The sequence below is a fragment of the Stegodyphus dumicola genome, chromosome X2 (genome assembly GCF_044657685.1).
Source record: "Stegodyphus dumicola isolate Sdum_Otavi_A_Nest chromosome X2, ASM4465768v1".
In the NCBI taxonomy this organism is placed as follows: domain Eukaryota; kingdom Metazoa; phylum Arthropoda; class Arachnida; order Araneae; family Eresidae; genus Stegodyphus; species Stegodyphus dumicola.
This window is the reverse complement of record NC_140781.1, coordinates 61,693,339-61,708,584: the sequence shown is the minus strand read 5'-3', so window position 1 is coordinate 61,708,584 and position 15,246 is coordinate 61,693,339. Positions and strand designations below refer to the sequence as shown.

The 15,246-nt window shown below is 31.7% G+C and overlaps 1 protein-coding gene across 4 annotated transcripts; it reads right to left on the bottom strand.

Annotated features, from left to right (window-relative positions):
- Positions 1–221: 221 nt before the first annotated feature.
- LOC118181668 (uroporphyrinogen-III synthase-like) lies at positions 222–13,304 on the bottom strand. 4 transcript variants are annotated; one of them, XM_035350847.2, is made up of 8 exons: positions 13,052–13,304; positions 12,754–12,928; positions 10,005–10,070; positions 9,451–9,477; positions 3,162–3,245; positions 2,940–3,025; positions 542–640; positions 222–383 (listed from the first exon to the last, which is right to left on the bottom strand). In XM_035350847.2, exons 1-8 carry the CDS (start codon positions 13,112–13,114, stop codon positions 240–242), a joined length of 744 nt encoding a protein of 247 aa, XP_035206738.1. In that variant the 5' UTR covers positions 13,115–13,304; the 3' UTR covers positions 222–239. The 4 variants fall into 4 exon arrangements, with proteins under 4 accessions (XP_035206738.1, XP_035206736.1, XP_035206737.1 ...); XM_035350845.2 differs by having other exon boundaries at positions 9,403–9,477; positions 13,052–13,297; XM_035350846.2 differs by having other exon boundaries at positions 222–430; positions 9,403–9,477; positions 13,052–13,289.
- Positions 13,305–15,246: the final 1,942 nt, after the last annotated feature.

Genomic DNA, 15,246 nt, shown 5'->3' with positions numbered 1-15,246 from the left:
AGTATTTGAGTGTGGCTTTCATCTGTATATAATAAAATTTGTTTCCTATACTTTGTTTATTTTTTTATTCCAAAACATAATCTACTTTCTGGATAGCCCTCGTATATTGATGCTGTATTTTCAATATAGTATGGAATCCTGTATCATGGAGATTTATTTGGTTTGAAAGAATGGAGAAGTAAAATAAATGTGTTATGAAATTTGACTGCATGTCACACACATATATAAAACAAATTTATTCAAAAATATACCCTTTTTAAGATTGAATAATAAAAAATATATATTTTTTTGAACAAAATTCTTATTTCTCTAGAAGCACACTCTTTACAGCAATACATACAGCTCCTGGACTTGGTCTTTGAGCAGTCTTCAGAACAGGCATGCTTAAATCAGATAAAGTTTTTTCAGTAGTTGGACCAACTGCTATACACTACAAGTGAATACATTTACAAATAAATTAAAAAAAGCTTAAGATATATTTTAAATGAGATTTTAATATACATTTAATAACAATTTGGTAAGAATGATGAATAAGTTTTACCTTCAGCTGCTTAAAATCACCTGCGTAAGAAGATTTGATCATTTTGTAACTAAATTCCACCCCTGAAGGACTAAAAAAAACTAATAATTCTGGCAAACCCTGAAATGTACAAAAGTTATTTATGCATTTTATTATTATATAGAACTGAATTAATTTAATTACAGGCACATACCTCAAGTTAGAAGACAAATCTTCAATTTTAGAAAAAATAAATATGAATCAATAAACATGTTCCCGATTCTCAGTTACACATCACTTTCACTTAAACAACCAAATCTTTCAAAAATTAGAAACCATTTTTCAATCACTAGAAATCAAATCAGAAACTTTTGGGAGGGGGGGTGAGGGAACCTTTTGCAAAAGAGTCAAATCAAAAGTTAGTTCTCGTCTCTTCTCAATTTTTTGAAAATAAATTTTTAAACCATTTCATTTTTTCAGTCTTTCATACAGAACATCTAGCATTTAAATAGATTGTATGCATTCATAATGAGCTGTGACACTTCTGTTTGAAGAATGATTCACATTCTACATGACTTTGAAGATTTCTATTCACTGTTAAAATATCAATGTAAAATAATTATACAGAAAGTTGAAAGGATTCATTGAAACAAGCAAAAATATGTTATTTACTTACATAACAGAGTATTCACGAGTTTCCAATAAATAAAAAAAGATATACAATTGCAGTACTTTCCAAGCAAGTTTATTCACATCTGAGGAATACACTGACAGTATACCCTATGAATGTCTGGAACTGTGATCTTGGATATAATTTTTTTCAAATAATGATTAATCTTCTTGCTAAATATATACATTAGTTATTTCCAAATCCATACACAATGCCAAAAAGCTGCAATTATAATAAAGTCTCTGACAGAAACCACTTTTCCTGAAAATGACAATCTTTTCTTAAACTGTACATAAATGTTAGCAATGCATATCACCACACTAACATGGTAACCCCGACTGAAGACAAATTCATTTGAAATTAGGAACCATGAAAACCATATGGAATCTTAATGGAGGTTTTAACTACAAGCACATAAATATGAATCTCATAATCATGTAGTCTACAATCTACCACTTTTAGCAATTCATTTATTTCTTAGATTGTGTCACTAAAATGCTATTTTTCAATTCAGATATGTAATAAAATAGCAGGAAGAAAAATGATTAAAACAAATAATTTCAGTGCCACCATCTAAACAATAAAGAACTATCTAAAAGCTTGATATTCGCAAACTAGATGATTACCATGAATCTTTCTCTGTAAGATACAGTACTGATATTAAATATGTTATACAGTCACAAGTCGTTAATCCGGACTCGTCGGGACTTCGGCGATTCCGGATTATCGATTTTTCCGGATTATAGATCATCAGTTTAAATCTCGTAAGATGGCATGCAGAAATTCTAAAATTAAAAATATGAAACCGTAATTTATGAAATAAAGAACAATTATGATCTAAAGGGTATCAAAATTTACAAAAAAAAAAAAAAAAAAAAAAAAAAAGAGACAGAAAGCAGCTTAATACTTATTTGTTTACTTTATTAAACATTTCTCTCAATGTAAGTTGTTTAAGTTGCTTCATTTTATGTGATAATACTTTCTCTTTAATTCTATAAAAAGACATAATTTCTTGTTCAGTTACAAAGTTCCGCTGTTCAAGTCCCGTTAATTGCTGTGCCGAGAATACCGACTAACTTGTCAATGGAAATTTTTTCGTTTTCACTAACCTCTCTGCCACATTCTTCATGTCTTTATCTATTTTTTGCAGCAATTTCAACTTTTTGTTTGCTGGACATCGAAACATACTTTCGTTTTGTAGATCCCTTGGATATTCTATTAGACATAATCGAAAGTTCAAGTTTACTTTTATAAAATTGCTCTTACAGTCTGCAAAAAATAATAAGCGGGATCCAATTCGAAGATTAAGGAACAACACAATCATGAACATTAACTGAAATAGATAATTTTAGCTTACACCGTCCGTTATACATAAAACGCGCAGGCGAAAACGTATTCTGCACTTGTGCACACGCATATGCGCAGTAGTCAAGGTCTTACATGCACGCGTAAAATGCCTGTGCGCATGTTCCAACGCGGCGCATGCGCAGAAAGTTTTTAGCTTTGAGGTCCGGATTATAGATCATTCCGGATTATGGGTGTCCGAATTAACGACTTTTGACTGTAATACATATCTCCTCATATTTCTTTTCACACACTCTTCTTGCTTCCCCCTCCTCTTCAAATGAAGATACATACAGTGATGTATTAGTAGCACATGGATTAAATCAAAATAAATTATACATAATTATGTGAAAATTTTACAAAAGCTTCCTTTCTACACAAAAAAAAAAAAAAAAAAAAAAAAAAAAAATTCATTTACTCTCTCACCTTATCTGACAACAAATTTTCCCACAAATCTCTCATGTTTGGATTAGAAACAGTTTCATAACAAATAACTTCTTCAACATGCACACCTAAAAATGGTTGAATATTTTTAGGAATTTAAGTGTGAATTACTAAATGCATTTGAAGTGTCAAATTTGTATTTTTCAGAAGTGATTTTTAAAATTGTTAAATAAGGTTTGATGGTATAGTCAAAATATTACTTACCACAACTCGGCAAAATTTCAGGTATTGTGTCTTGTCTTTTATTACTACAAGGAAAGAGCAGTGGCTTCTCTAATGGCACATAGTCTAAAATATAAAATACAAAAATTTTCAATGTTTTTCATGTAAGTAGATATAAAAATTATAAAATTTTGCTAAGTCCATTGTGCATTAGAATTTATACTACAGCACAAAATCATGATATAAGTTTTCATTACGCTTCTTTCATCATGTATCATGAAATAAATACAAATCAAAAACAATTTCTAAAATTTCTCTAAACTAAAAATTTTGCTTACCTTGAAATATTTTTTACAAACGAATATTATTTTATGCAAAATATTGTTTATAATGAATAGCCTAGGAGCATTTTCAAGGAACTGTAGAAAGAATTTAGGTTTCAAAATTTTATTATACAACTTTACAGGTAGCATCATAATACTTAAGAGTGACATAGAACTGCAGAGCTCAATATATAAAATTCTTATAACTAATAACAAAACCAAGAAATGAATTAACATTAATGTGAGAAGAAGCTTGACATTTGAAAGACATATTCTTGGATTTCCAAAGAATATATTATAATTCAATGAAAAATTCATTGAATGTATTTAATTCAAGGAAAAAGAGGTTACAACAGAGATTGCTCAAACCTGGTTTGATTAAGGAAATTGACAGAAATAAAATGTAATTAAAAATCTGTACTTCCATTCATTGACATTCCAAGGATAAAAGTGACATAAAAATATAATGTAGAAAATCAGGTACTTTTGTATTAATGTAACCACCCTGGCAGCATTAGGTAATTTTTTTATCGACTGCAAGTTGGTTTTTCACAAATTTCTTTTAGAAAGATTCCCAATCTATCAATATTTATTGTAAGTCAGCACACATTATCAGTGTATAAAAAGAAAACATACTTTAGCAATTTAAAATACAAATTTTAATTATGAAATAAGGATTACATGACACACTAAAAAAATGAAACACTTGCATTTTTCTCCTCCAGTACACAGCAATCTGTTTACACTTAAAAAATTGCAGAGACTTGGTGTCATCAAAACCTCTGCAACAACAGCTATTTATCAAACATATCTCCTTATTGTTTCCTTTACAGATTTTGTGGCAAAATTCTGTATTCCTCCAGAAATTTTTACATATTGGGTTGTTCGGAAAGTAATTTCATTTTTTTTGGGGGGGGGAACATGAAAGACAATTTTCGTATAATGAATAAATATTTTATTAAATTATATATTGGCCATTCTGGTCCAACACCTTTTGCCATCTTTCTGGCAGTAACATGATTCCCCGCTCATAAAAGTTTTGGTCCTTGCTGGCAAAAAACTGATTCAGGTGGTTTTTGACATCTTCATTTGAGGTAAACGTTTTACCATCCAAAAAATTTTGCAGGGACCGGAACAAATAATAATCGGAAGGCACCAGATCTTAAGAATATGGTGGGTGTTGCAGTATGTCCCATTCAAGCTGTAAAAGCTTTTGGCGAGTGACCAAACTTGTATGAGGTCTCGCATTATCCTGGTGGAACACTACACCCTTCCTGTTGGTTAATTCTGGCCTCTTCTGTTTAAGTGCATCATTCAATTTGTCCAGCTGATGACAATAGACTTCCAAATTAATAGTTGTATTGTCCGGTAAAAGCTTAAAAAAAAAACGATTCCTTTGAAATCCCACCAAACAGACAGCATCACCTTTTTTTGGTGAATGTTGGCTTTTGAAACGCTTTGAGCCGGTTCATCTTTTCTGCTCCATGACCTCTTGCGTTTCACATTGTTGTATACGACCCATTTTTCGTTCCCAGTAATAATCCGCTTCAAAACTGGATCGTTTTCCTGACGTTTGAGGAGCGAATCACACACGTCAACGCGACGACACAAATTTCGCTCCGTAAGAACATGGGGCACCCACACATCGAGCTTCGAGGTTAAGCCCAGGCCTTTCAAGTAGCCATAAACAGTCGAATTCGACAAATTTAACCTCTCACCAATCTCTTGTGTGGTTATTCGCCGATTTGCATCAACTAATGCCTTTATCGCATCATTGTCAGCTGCAACCGGCCTTCCAGACCGTGGTGCATCTTCGACATCAAAATTGCCGGATCGAAACTTTGCAAACCAGTTCTGGCACTGGCGTACTGTTAACACGCCTTCTCCATACACATCCGTCAATTTTTTTCTCGCTTGGACAGCATTTTTACCTTTTCTGAAGTAAAAAAGTAAAATATGAAGAAAATGCTGCTTATTGCTCTCCATATTTAAAAGGGCACCAACCAAAAACTATTGCGTAGAATTAATAGAACTTTTTCACACACAAGCCTTGTAATATCAGCTCTCAAGACATATAATGGTTATGCGGTTTAAGTGTGAAGTTGGTTTCGAAAAAATGTAATTAAGTCCTCTGACGGGAAAAAACGAAATTACTTTCCGAACAACACAAAAGTTTCTTTCACTGATGGCAAATCTAGAAGGGCATATGTTAAAATTGAGTTTAAAGCAAAAAAATACCTCGAGTTGTTTATAAAAACCATTGGAACTCGGAATTTAACGTAATGAAAATGGCGAGGTTGCACGGTTTATGAAGAATGGTTATGTGCATGGCTGCCAGAGTTTGGCTGAAAATCTGGTGATGTCTACTAAGGCGGTTGCAAGTACCAAAAATAAAAGAACAAAACAATGACATCACCCTAATTTGCAGATATTTAAATCACGTAACTATGGCTATTTCGCCCATGTAAAGAGAAGGCTTTTGTAGAACACTTTTTAAGGAAATATAATTTGTACCTATGCTATTCATGAGAAAATCTCAAATAGCCAGCAGGTGCTACAGCCAGAAAGCGAACGTAGAGCAAATTACTAGTACAAATATAATCTACAAATAAGATAATCATGTATTATTCATAAGACAATGGCAGGTTGAAATCAGTCAGAAGAAATGATAAAGCTTCTTTCCTCGATAGAAATTTCAGAGATCTTATAAATTGCTTATAACACAGCTTGTGACTATTTGAAGTTTATAGTAATAAATAAGGTTTTAATGCTATAACACTGCAAGTTTCAGTTCAGTAACACATTTTATGAATATGCTTCTGATAAAATTATGCATAGGAATAAAATCAATTTTAAATATTTAAGATTTTTATAATTTTTTAAAAAGCAGCTAAAATATTATAGCAAAATTTTGATATGTTTTAATTATATGACTTATCAATTCAAGGAATATAAGAAAAATATTTTTTAATTTCCCTAAAATACAACTTCCAACGAAAAACCTGAATACATTAATTATTAACACTAGCAGATGACACAAAATCCACATTTCATGGAACCTGAAGCTGAGTGAATTTCAAGTCATTAATGACAAATTATGCAATTTATATTAAAAAAGGAAAGAAGTGAAAATAAATGGGGGGGAAAGAGAAAAGCAATCCACTTTTGACTTTATTTTATAGATTAATATAGTATACATTATACTTTTAGCTGCCCAGATGGGAAAGTGGTTAGTGACTCTGACTGCAGTACCAATGTGCCTCGGTTTAAATTCCAAAGAAGGAATGGATGTAATTTGTCTGTCCCTTCATAGGAGGCAGAGGTGGCCCACCTATGAGGTGCCTCTATAATAAAGTAACTATGGCTTTCAGCCTTACTAGACAGTGCCTACATGGCTAGGCCTGCCACTAGAAAAAAAAATATTATAATTTCTTATAAAAAGAAAATAAGGACAAAAAATATTAAATTATTTCTCATATTTTTCAGTTTGAATCACCCCTCCTCTCAAAATATAGTGTCCTTACTTCCTGATCAGTCACACACTTTTGTTGTTCTAAATTCATTTTTTCACTATTACTCACAGGAATATTGTGAGTTTATTTACAACTTACCATTCTGATACGGGGAAAAAGTATTACTTTTAGGGTACTGTTTAATCATCGGAACTGAATTAAAAAATATATGGATATATGTGCATATATCCATTCATACATACATTTCTGAATCTGGTCCAGATAACAAGAGTACCTTGTTAGTTCTATTTGTAACAAAAAATAAAATTTCAAAATACATATGATATTTGAACAAAGCCTTTCAAATACAAATAACTATTTTCCCAAAGAATTAAATACAAAATTCTTTATCATTTAGCAATTTAAAAATTGTAAGATCCACCTCAGTTCCCTTGTGAAATAAGCAATATCCCTTAATACAAATATTAATTAACAAAATAAATAAATTAACCAATTTCCCATTGGCTTCTCTCAACAAACATCTAGTAGCCAAGAGAAACATTAAATTTAAAAACTGCAGAGAATTATTGCCCTCATTTTTCTGAGTGGCAACAGTGCTGATACAATGAGAGAGAATTATCAAACTGATGCAATTTTGCCAAAAATCATAAAATAATAATAAAAAAAAAACTCATTTGAATTTTGAAAAATATTGCTTCAAAGTGCACTGGCTTTTGTCTGTATACCAAATTTCGTAGCCCTGGGTCTATTAGCTTATGCGCAGCATGAACAAAAGACACACAGACATACTTTTCCTTTTATATATACAGATTTATATTAAATACATCAAAACAATTGTTAATAAATATAGTATCACACTGTATTTTTTTAGATTTAAAACTTGGGTGCATTGCAGGGAAAACTGGTAATTACTGGGCGGCATATCACATATTTATCCACCAGTAGGTCCATCAAAAACTGTTTACTGTCAAAAATATTTTGAATTTAGGATAGAACATATACAGTCAAAAGTCGTTAATCCGGACTCGTCGGGACTTCGGCGATTCCGGATTATCGATCATTAGTTTAAAATCTGGTAAGATGGCATGCAGAAATTATAAAATTAAAAATATGAAACCGTAATTTATGAAATAAAGGACAATTATAATCTAAAGGGTATCAAAATTTACAAAAAAAAAAAAAGCTTAATATTTATTTGTTTACTTTATTAAACATTTCTTTCAATGTAAGTTGTTTAAGTTGCTTCGTTTTATGTGATACTTTCTCTTTAATTCTATAAACTGACATAATTTCTTGTTCAGTTACAAACTTCTGCTGTTCAAGTCCTATAATTGCTGTGTCGAGAATACCGACTAATTTTTCAATCGAAATTTTTTCGTTTTCAATAACCTCTGTGTCACTTTCTTCACTATCGGAAGCAAATTATAATGACGAGGAATTTGATTTAAATCATATCAAAGACAGAGTACATTGAGATGAAGTACTACATGTAGTAAGGAATTATAAGCCGAATAAAATGAAAACATCTGCCCTGAAGATAAGGATAGTGCTGACAGATCAACTTCCAATTCATTGCACTCAGCGGCGTTTCCCTCCCCCCCCCCCACCGCAGGGCAGCATGGAATTGATAAACAGATTTCGGAGTGGTTAGAGAAACAAAGGATATTCCTTTATCCATTTTTTGCAGCAATTCCACTTTTTGTTCAATGGACTTCAAAACATACTTTCGCTTTGTATATACTTTACACATTAGTAAATATATATCGGACATTATATTTGACATAATCGAAAGTTCAAGCTTACTTTTATAAAATTGCTCTAACAGTCTGCAAAAAATAATAAGCCGGATAAAATTCGAAGATTAAGGAACAACTCAATCTGCAACATTAACTGAATTAGATAATTTTAGCTTAGCTTATACCGTCCGTCATACATTAAACGCACATGCGTAAACGTATTATGCGCATGCGTACACGCATATTCGCAGCCGTAAAGGTCTTACGCGCATGCGTTATGTTGACGCATGTGCAGAAAGTTTGTAGCTTTGAGGTCCGGATTATGGGTGTCCGAATTAACGACTTTTGACTGTATTAATTTTCAGCAATTAAAAAAAAATGCTTTTGGGGGGAGTCAGAAATTTGAAAAAAAAAATCCGACCAAGAAGAGGTCCGACCAAGTCATAAAAATCATGGCTTACAATGTAGGACATGGGTACTGTTCTGTTATGAGAACCGGATTCAGAAATGTATGTATGTATGGATGGATGTGTTCATGTTTGCATATATATATATGTAAATACGAATATATGTGTACATATACACACATATATACATTCACAACATTTCTGAATTATTTGCATGTGCATACGGTTCCACATAAGAATTCAGGAAATGTACGGAATTCTTATGCTTTTGCACAACTGTAAAGTAATACTCATATGCCTTAAACATGTTTTAAAAGTGAGGAGCCGGCACAGTTTTTGCATACTTGATTTAATAAGACTACAAAGTTTTTCACTACTGCCACAATCTTTACCTACAGTATGGAGGTCCAGTACAGTTCCTGGAAATAAAAGTAAACAACATAAATAAAGCTTTTATTAAAGTAATATCTGTTAACTTAATATCAGGTAAATATGCAAGCAAATATTAACAATAAGTATTAAAACAGTAGCTTTTATGCAATTAAACAAAAATAAAGAACATTAATACCTGACTGCACTGTAAAATATCTGACTACTGGATTTTTCTAAAAGAGCATACTTTCGCAGAAATTACTTTAAACACGTAAATCAGATCAGATAAATATGCAAGCAAATATTAACAATAAGTATTAAAACAGTAGCTTTTATGCAATTAAACAAAAATAAAGAACATTAATACCTGACTGCACTGTAAAATATCTGACTACTGGATTTTTCTAAAAGAGCATACTTTCGCAGAAATGACTTTAAACACGTAAACTCAAATGCAAACAAAATATAGCTTCAGGTATTTTAAAGATAAAATGACTACTTGGCAATACTTATGGATGGTTATGCCAAATCTTCTTTAAATACATTATAAACTAAAAAGTTATGCAAAACTCACGAGCTAGATCAGATGTTGATTCACCAACGGCAAAATTAGTCTTATATTTCCATTCAGATATAATACCTAAAAAGCAAGATTGTGTTTAAATTTAGTAAGCTTCTCAAGCAATATCAAAAGAAACATAAAATTTAATTTATGGTTATATAAACAAGAAATCTAATATAATATAGTTATTTCTTATAAGAATTAACATGAACTCTATCCAAACTATTGCACTTTTTTACATATCAGAATTTTATAACTAAGAGATGACTGAAAATAGTTTTTTTTTTTTTTTTTGTTCACTTTTTATTTATATTTCATATTTCTATGTCTTTAATAAGCAGTAAATAAGTTAAGCCATTATGCATAATTAGGATGTTAGTTACTATTTCTATAATACAGCAATCAATCAGCCTCAATATTTTTGGTACAACTCTGATATACGCCCTAATCTCACCAAATATGGCGATATGTGTCCTACGCTGGTTTTTGGCACGATTGCGTGCTGTATGGCAACCCTGTTGACGTTGAAAAATCTTTCACTGGAGCTTGTTGGTTCGCGTCTGTGTCTGAGAAGATGGGGGAAGGAAAAGATAAAAGTGGAAGTTCGGCACAAGGAAATATCATTGTGGCCATCCTGTTGAGGGACAGTGGGTGTTTGGAGGAGTGGAAAGAGGGTCTAGGAAATTATTTTTAGTTGCTGTGCATGATAGAAGTAGGGATTTTATGCATGATAGAAGCATAAAATCCCATTTGTGAACCATAGTATGAATTTTCCGGATAGTGTGTCTGGCTGTCATATAAATACGATAGTGATTACGTGGCGGCATGAAATTGGTATTTCTGCTGTTCGTAAAAGCTTTAATTCATGGTAAGTGCATTTCATTTTATTCTTGTTCTTATTTTGTAGAATGTTATGTTGTTTTTTTAGTATTAATTTCTGTTGTTATTCTTTTTTTTAGTTGTTTGAAATTTATTTTAGTTTATTTTGTTGATTAGTGCATAGTGTCTAATTTGTGAAATTTGTAGATGTTTCTTAAAGTTGAAACAGAACACTGTGTACATGGTATTCTTTGAAATTTATTGTTGTTAATTTATTAAAACGAGGTGTGAGTAGTTCGTAGATTCGTTCATTTCCTAAATTGTGCAATTCGTAGATTTTTTTTAAGTTTAAACAGGATGCTGCGTACATGGTATTCTTTGAAATTTATCGTTGTTAATTTATAAAAGTGAGGTGTGAGTAGTTCGTAGATTCGTTCGTTGCCTAGATTGTGCCATTCGTAGATGTTTTTTCAAGTTAAAACATATCGCATATTCTTGTCAAATATTTTTGGTTAGAATCTTTATGTTTTTGCTATCTAAATTTTTTGTTTTTGTTTCGGATTTTTAGCTTAAATTATGTGTTCAAAACGTGTTTTTTGCATGTGCAAAATCCACGTTTTTGGAGACATTTTAGGCTTAAAGTTCGAAATGTGAACAAAAAATTTAGATAGTAATATGGCAGCGTGGAGGGCGAGAAACTCCACGCTGCCAAAAATGTTTGGCGAGAAATTTGGCGACTTGAGGGCGCATATCAGAGTAGTTCCATATTTTTTATCAAAGCATCTCTATTTTAATTTTTGGAGGATAATTCACTTAGGTTTTCTATTTGTAATAATCAGTGCACATTACATAATGGTGAGTACTCAGTTCATAATCAAAAGACAAAACCCAAAATGCAGGAAAGTTGATATGAATAATAATTTAAATAGAGTAAGATGCTGATCATTTATAATATGATAAAATACTCAAAAACTTAGCTTCCTTACAAAGTTACACTATATGTATGTAGTATATAGTAGTGCTACACATGTACTAGTAATGTATACATTACCCTTGTACCTCATATGTATGCACTTCATGCTAGTATCCTACACCTATGCACGTATAGATTCACATAGCATTTAAATCTGCTAATTTTAGTGCTTGGCCATAGCAAAATCACAAAAAATGATAGCAAACTACGAGAACTGCCTGTATATCTGCCTGAACTATGTGAACTACCATACATCTTAATACGTATGCTAATCAACTCACTTCCCCCCCAAATATATATTCATGTGATATTACACATACATCAATGCTCATATTAGAAAAGAATATATCCATCAACGTTTCTAAGACAAGACTTACATTGATTAGAGTACTTCTGTTGTACTTGAATTTATTGAACATGCTTGTACTTGAAGCTGCATGTTCACTTTTTCCCCTTGCAAAATTTAGCCAATATTACTGGTTCAATTTTGCAGTAACCTTAACTCAGAAAAACATTTTTAGATTAAATCTCTCTTTACCTGAAAGTTTTTTTAAATTATGATTAAACACATTACTTGATGGTTACACACGGTAATTGTGTTTCATTATTAATCCCCGAGTATGAATATGAAAATATATATGGCATTTTGAAAAAGATTTTTTATTTTACATATATTTTGTTCACATATATCTCACACATGTTTACAACTACCCCGTCCTTCCTTAATAAGGCATATGCAGAAAATTTCAATCATTTTTTTTTTTTTCTGAAAAGATTACAGAACTTAGAAATTCTTCATAACAAATGTCTAAAAACATTCCTTCACGGAGAAAAACAGGTAAGCGGTGAACTATTTTTTTTTTTTTTTTTTGTTTGTTTATGTTGCCTTACACCGAGAAGCAATAAAAAAAACTGTTCACATGCGCATCTCTTCCCCATATATCACACGAGAAAAGAACCGTAACTTACTTTTATCACATTTTTTTAACACTCCAGAAACAGCTTCTACCGCTCTCTTGCTAGTAAAAATGATGCCACTGAAATCTTTAGGGTTTTTAAGGGATATTCCTAACTTTTCTTCATTTATAAATGCAAAAGTCAGAGGCGAAATTACTTTAGCTACGATGCCGGATTTCTGAAGAATCTAAAAAAAAAGAACAAAAACATACCGCTATTGATATTGTACAAACAATATTTTTAAGAAAAATCTTTCTATTCATTTTCGCGCGAAAACAAGCACAAAGTGCGAAAAATCTAACTGCTTTACTTCTACATAATCATCACGACTAGTGCCACCTGCTTCTGTTTTGAAAAGGACTACGTAGGTCATCTTCCTCACAACCTTTTCGACCAATTCTAACAATGGACTTGGATTAAGAACGTTGTGTTCAATGTTTATGAACAATACAACTAGCGTCTACATCCCAAAACAGCAGCCTATGAGAGAGGCGATTCTATTATTTTCATCGAGGAGTAGGGAAGTTAGAACGGTTTTCTGAGGAACGCCAACGGTAGTGCACGATGTTTGCTTACATTAGGAAGTTCATAAAATTGCAAAGGTGGATTGCCTTAGTTTCTGCGATTACTTTCAGGCAAATATTAGGCAGTTTTTTTTTGGTTTGCTGATAGAGGGAAAATAGATAATTTACCTTTATAAATCCGCGTTTATCTATTTAAACTTCAGAAGATTTAAGATGAAGCGAATATATTCAACACAACAGAACGCAAGCTTAAGACTTGTAAATCTTTTAAAAACAATTCATCGATAATTAAAAATATTCTTTACAGTTCATTATTAAAAACTTTTATAAATGCATAGTTATCATATAATTAACAATTCATCCGTGCATTATCTCATTATTTATTATAATTAGAAGAGAAGATATTTTTTTACAGTAATGTTTAAAAATTTGCTGTTGTCCTTTAAAAGATTTACAAGTCTTAAGATTGTGTTCTGTTGTGTTAAATATATTCGCTTCATCTTAAATCTTCTGAAATTTAAATAGATAAACGCGGATTATAAAGGTAAATCCGTAGAAACTACGGCAATCCACCATAGCAATTTTTTGAACTTCCAAATGTAAGCACTGCCGTTGCATTCCTCAGAAAACCATTGTAACTGCCCTACTCCCCGATGAAAATAATAGAATCGCCTCTCTCATAGGCTGCCGTTTTGGGATGTAGACGCTAGTGAACAATACATATTCTTTGCTTGTGTGATACGGGCATTATTTGCTTCGCCGGTCTGATACTGGAAAAATCCCTCACCTGTCTCTCTAGAAGTAGCACGTTAATCAACTGGGCTTTATCTCCACCTGCTTATCTCTGGTTCAGTATGAAGCGTCTACTCATCCGACATCAAGGGTTTAGCCTAGGGTAAGGCTACTATAAAGGGTAAGGTATCTCTAGTAGCTCTAGCCTAGGCTGCGTTCAAACGGTGACGTAATTGTCACAGACATAGTTACTAGGAATAAAATGGGACAATTCTGTTCACACTTGCGACACCAAGGAAGGTTCGCAGTTTCCTCCATTATCGGGGAATGAAACTCCACAGAACAAGCGGCGTCCATGTTCGTAACTTCAAAACATTGCAATACGGCAGTGAAACGTATGTGTTTCTAAGCTGCTCCGTGCATGTATTTTCCAGTAAAAATATTTTAAATGTATAATGAAATGCTTTCCTATTGTTAGTTTTTTTGTTTTAAAGATGATATCCGAACAAAAGAGAATAGAACAGAATTTCGAACTATTCCTTAATACGTACAGAAAATCATTAAGAAATAGTTCAAAATCTAAATGCATGTGCATAACATTAAAGCCTTGAAAAATCACGTTTCTGCATATTTCAAGAATTTTAGGTTTTATTAGCAACCTGTTGGGTGTACTTTCCAATTTTTTCTTTAAGTGATATTTCTGATTTATTCACAATATTATCATAATTTATTAAAGAATCATTTAAAATCATTTTAACCTGAAATTAATAGCAGATAATTATCTAAAAAAATAGTCACAGGTTGCATTTTTTTAAATGAAAGTTTTAAATAGATTCTTTTCACAACCAACAGCCTTATAACAAGAAGAAAATAAATATTATTGAAATAAAACAGATTTATGTGAATTCAATGATTTCAGTTTGTGCGCGGCAAAGAAATTGCCTTGAATTAAGCTGAATTACAGAAATATATCCATATAAATTTTTGGATAAATCTTTCCATATGCTCAATTGCGTAAATATTTTACATACTTTTATCGCTATACTGCCCAGAAATTTGTAAGTTTATGCAAAAAAAAAAATTTAACAACAGAACAAACAGTTTATCTGCATCAAATGCACAAATTATATTCGTAACTGTTCACAAAATTTAAAAATGAATAATAATTAATACATAAAGAAAAGCATTGCTTTATTTAACACCTTTACAGTTCATAAAAATAGTAACAATTGATTTCTTACTTTTCATG

What these genes read in the sequence shown, in the direction of transcription:
- LOC118181668 (XM_035350845.2), bottom strand. Translation starts at nt 13,114, where the DNA reads ATGACCTACGTAGTCCTTTTCAAAACAGAAGCAGGTGGCACTAGTCGT. An exon ending in TGAAATTTTGCCGAGTTGTG is followed by an intron (nt 3,026 to 3,161) that starts GTAAGTAATATT and finishes AACCATTTTTAG; the next exon opens with GTGTGCATGTTGAAGAAGTT. An exon ending in AAAATTTGTTGTCAGATAAG is followed by an intron (nt 641 to 2,939) that starts GTGAGAGAGTAA and finishes TGTACATTTCAG; the next exon opens with GGTTTGCCAGAATTATTAGT.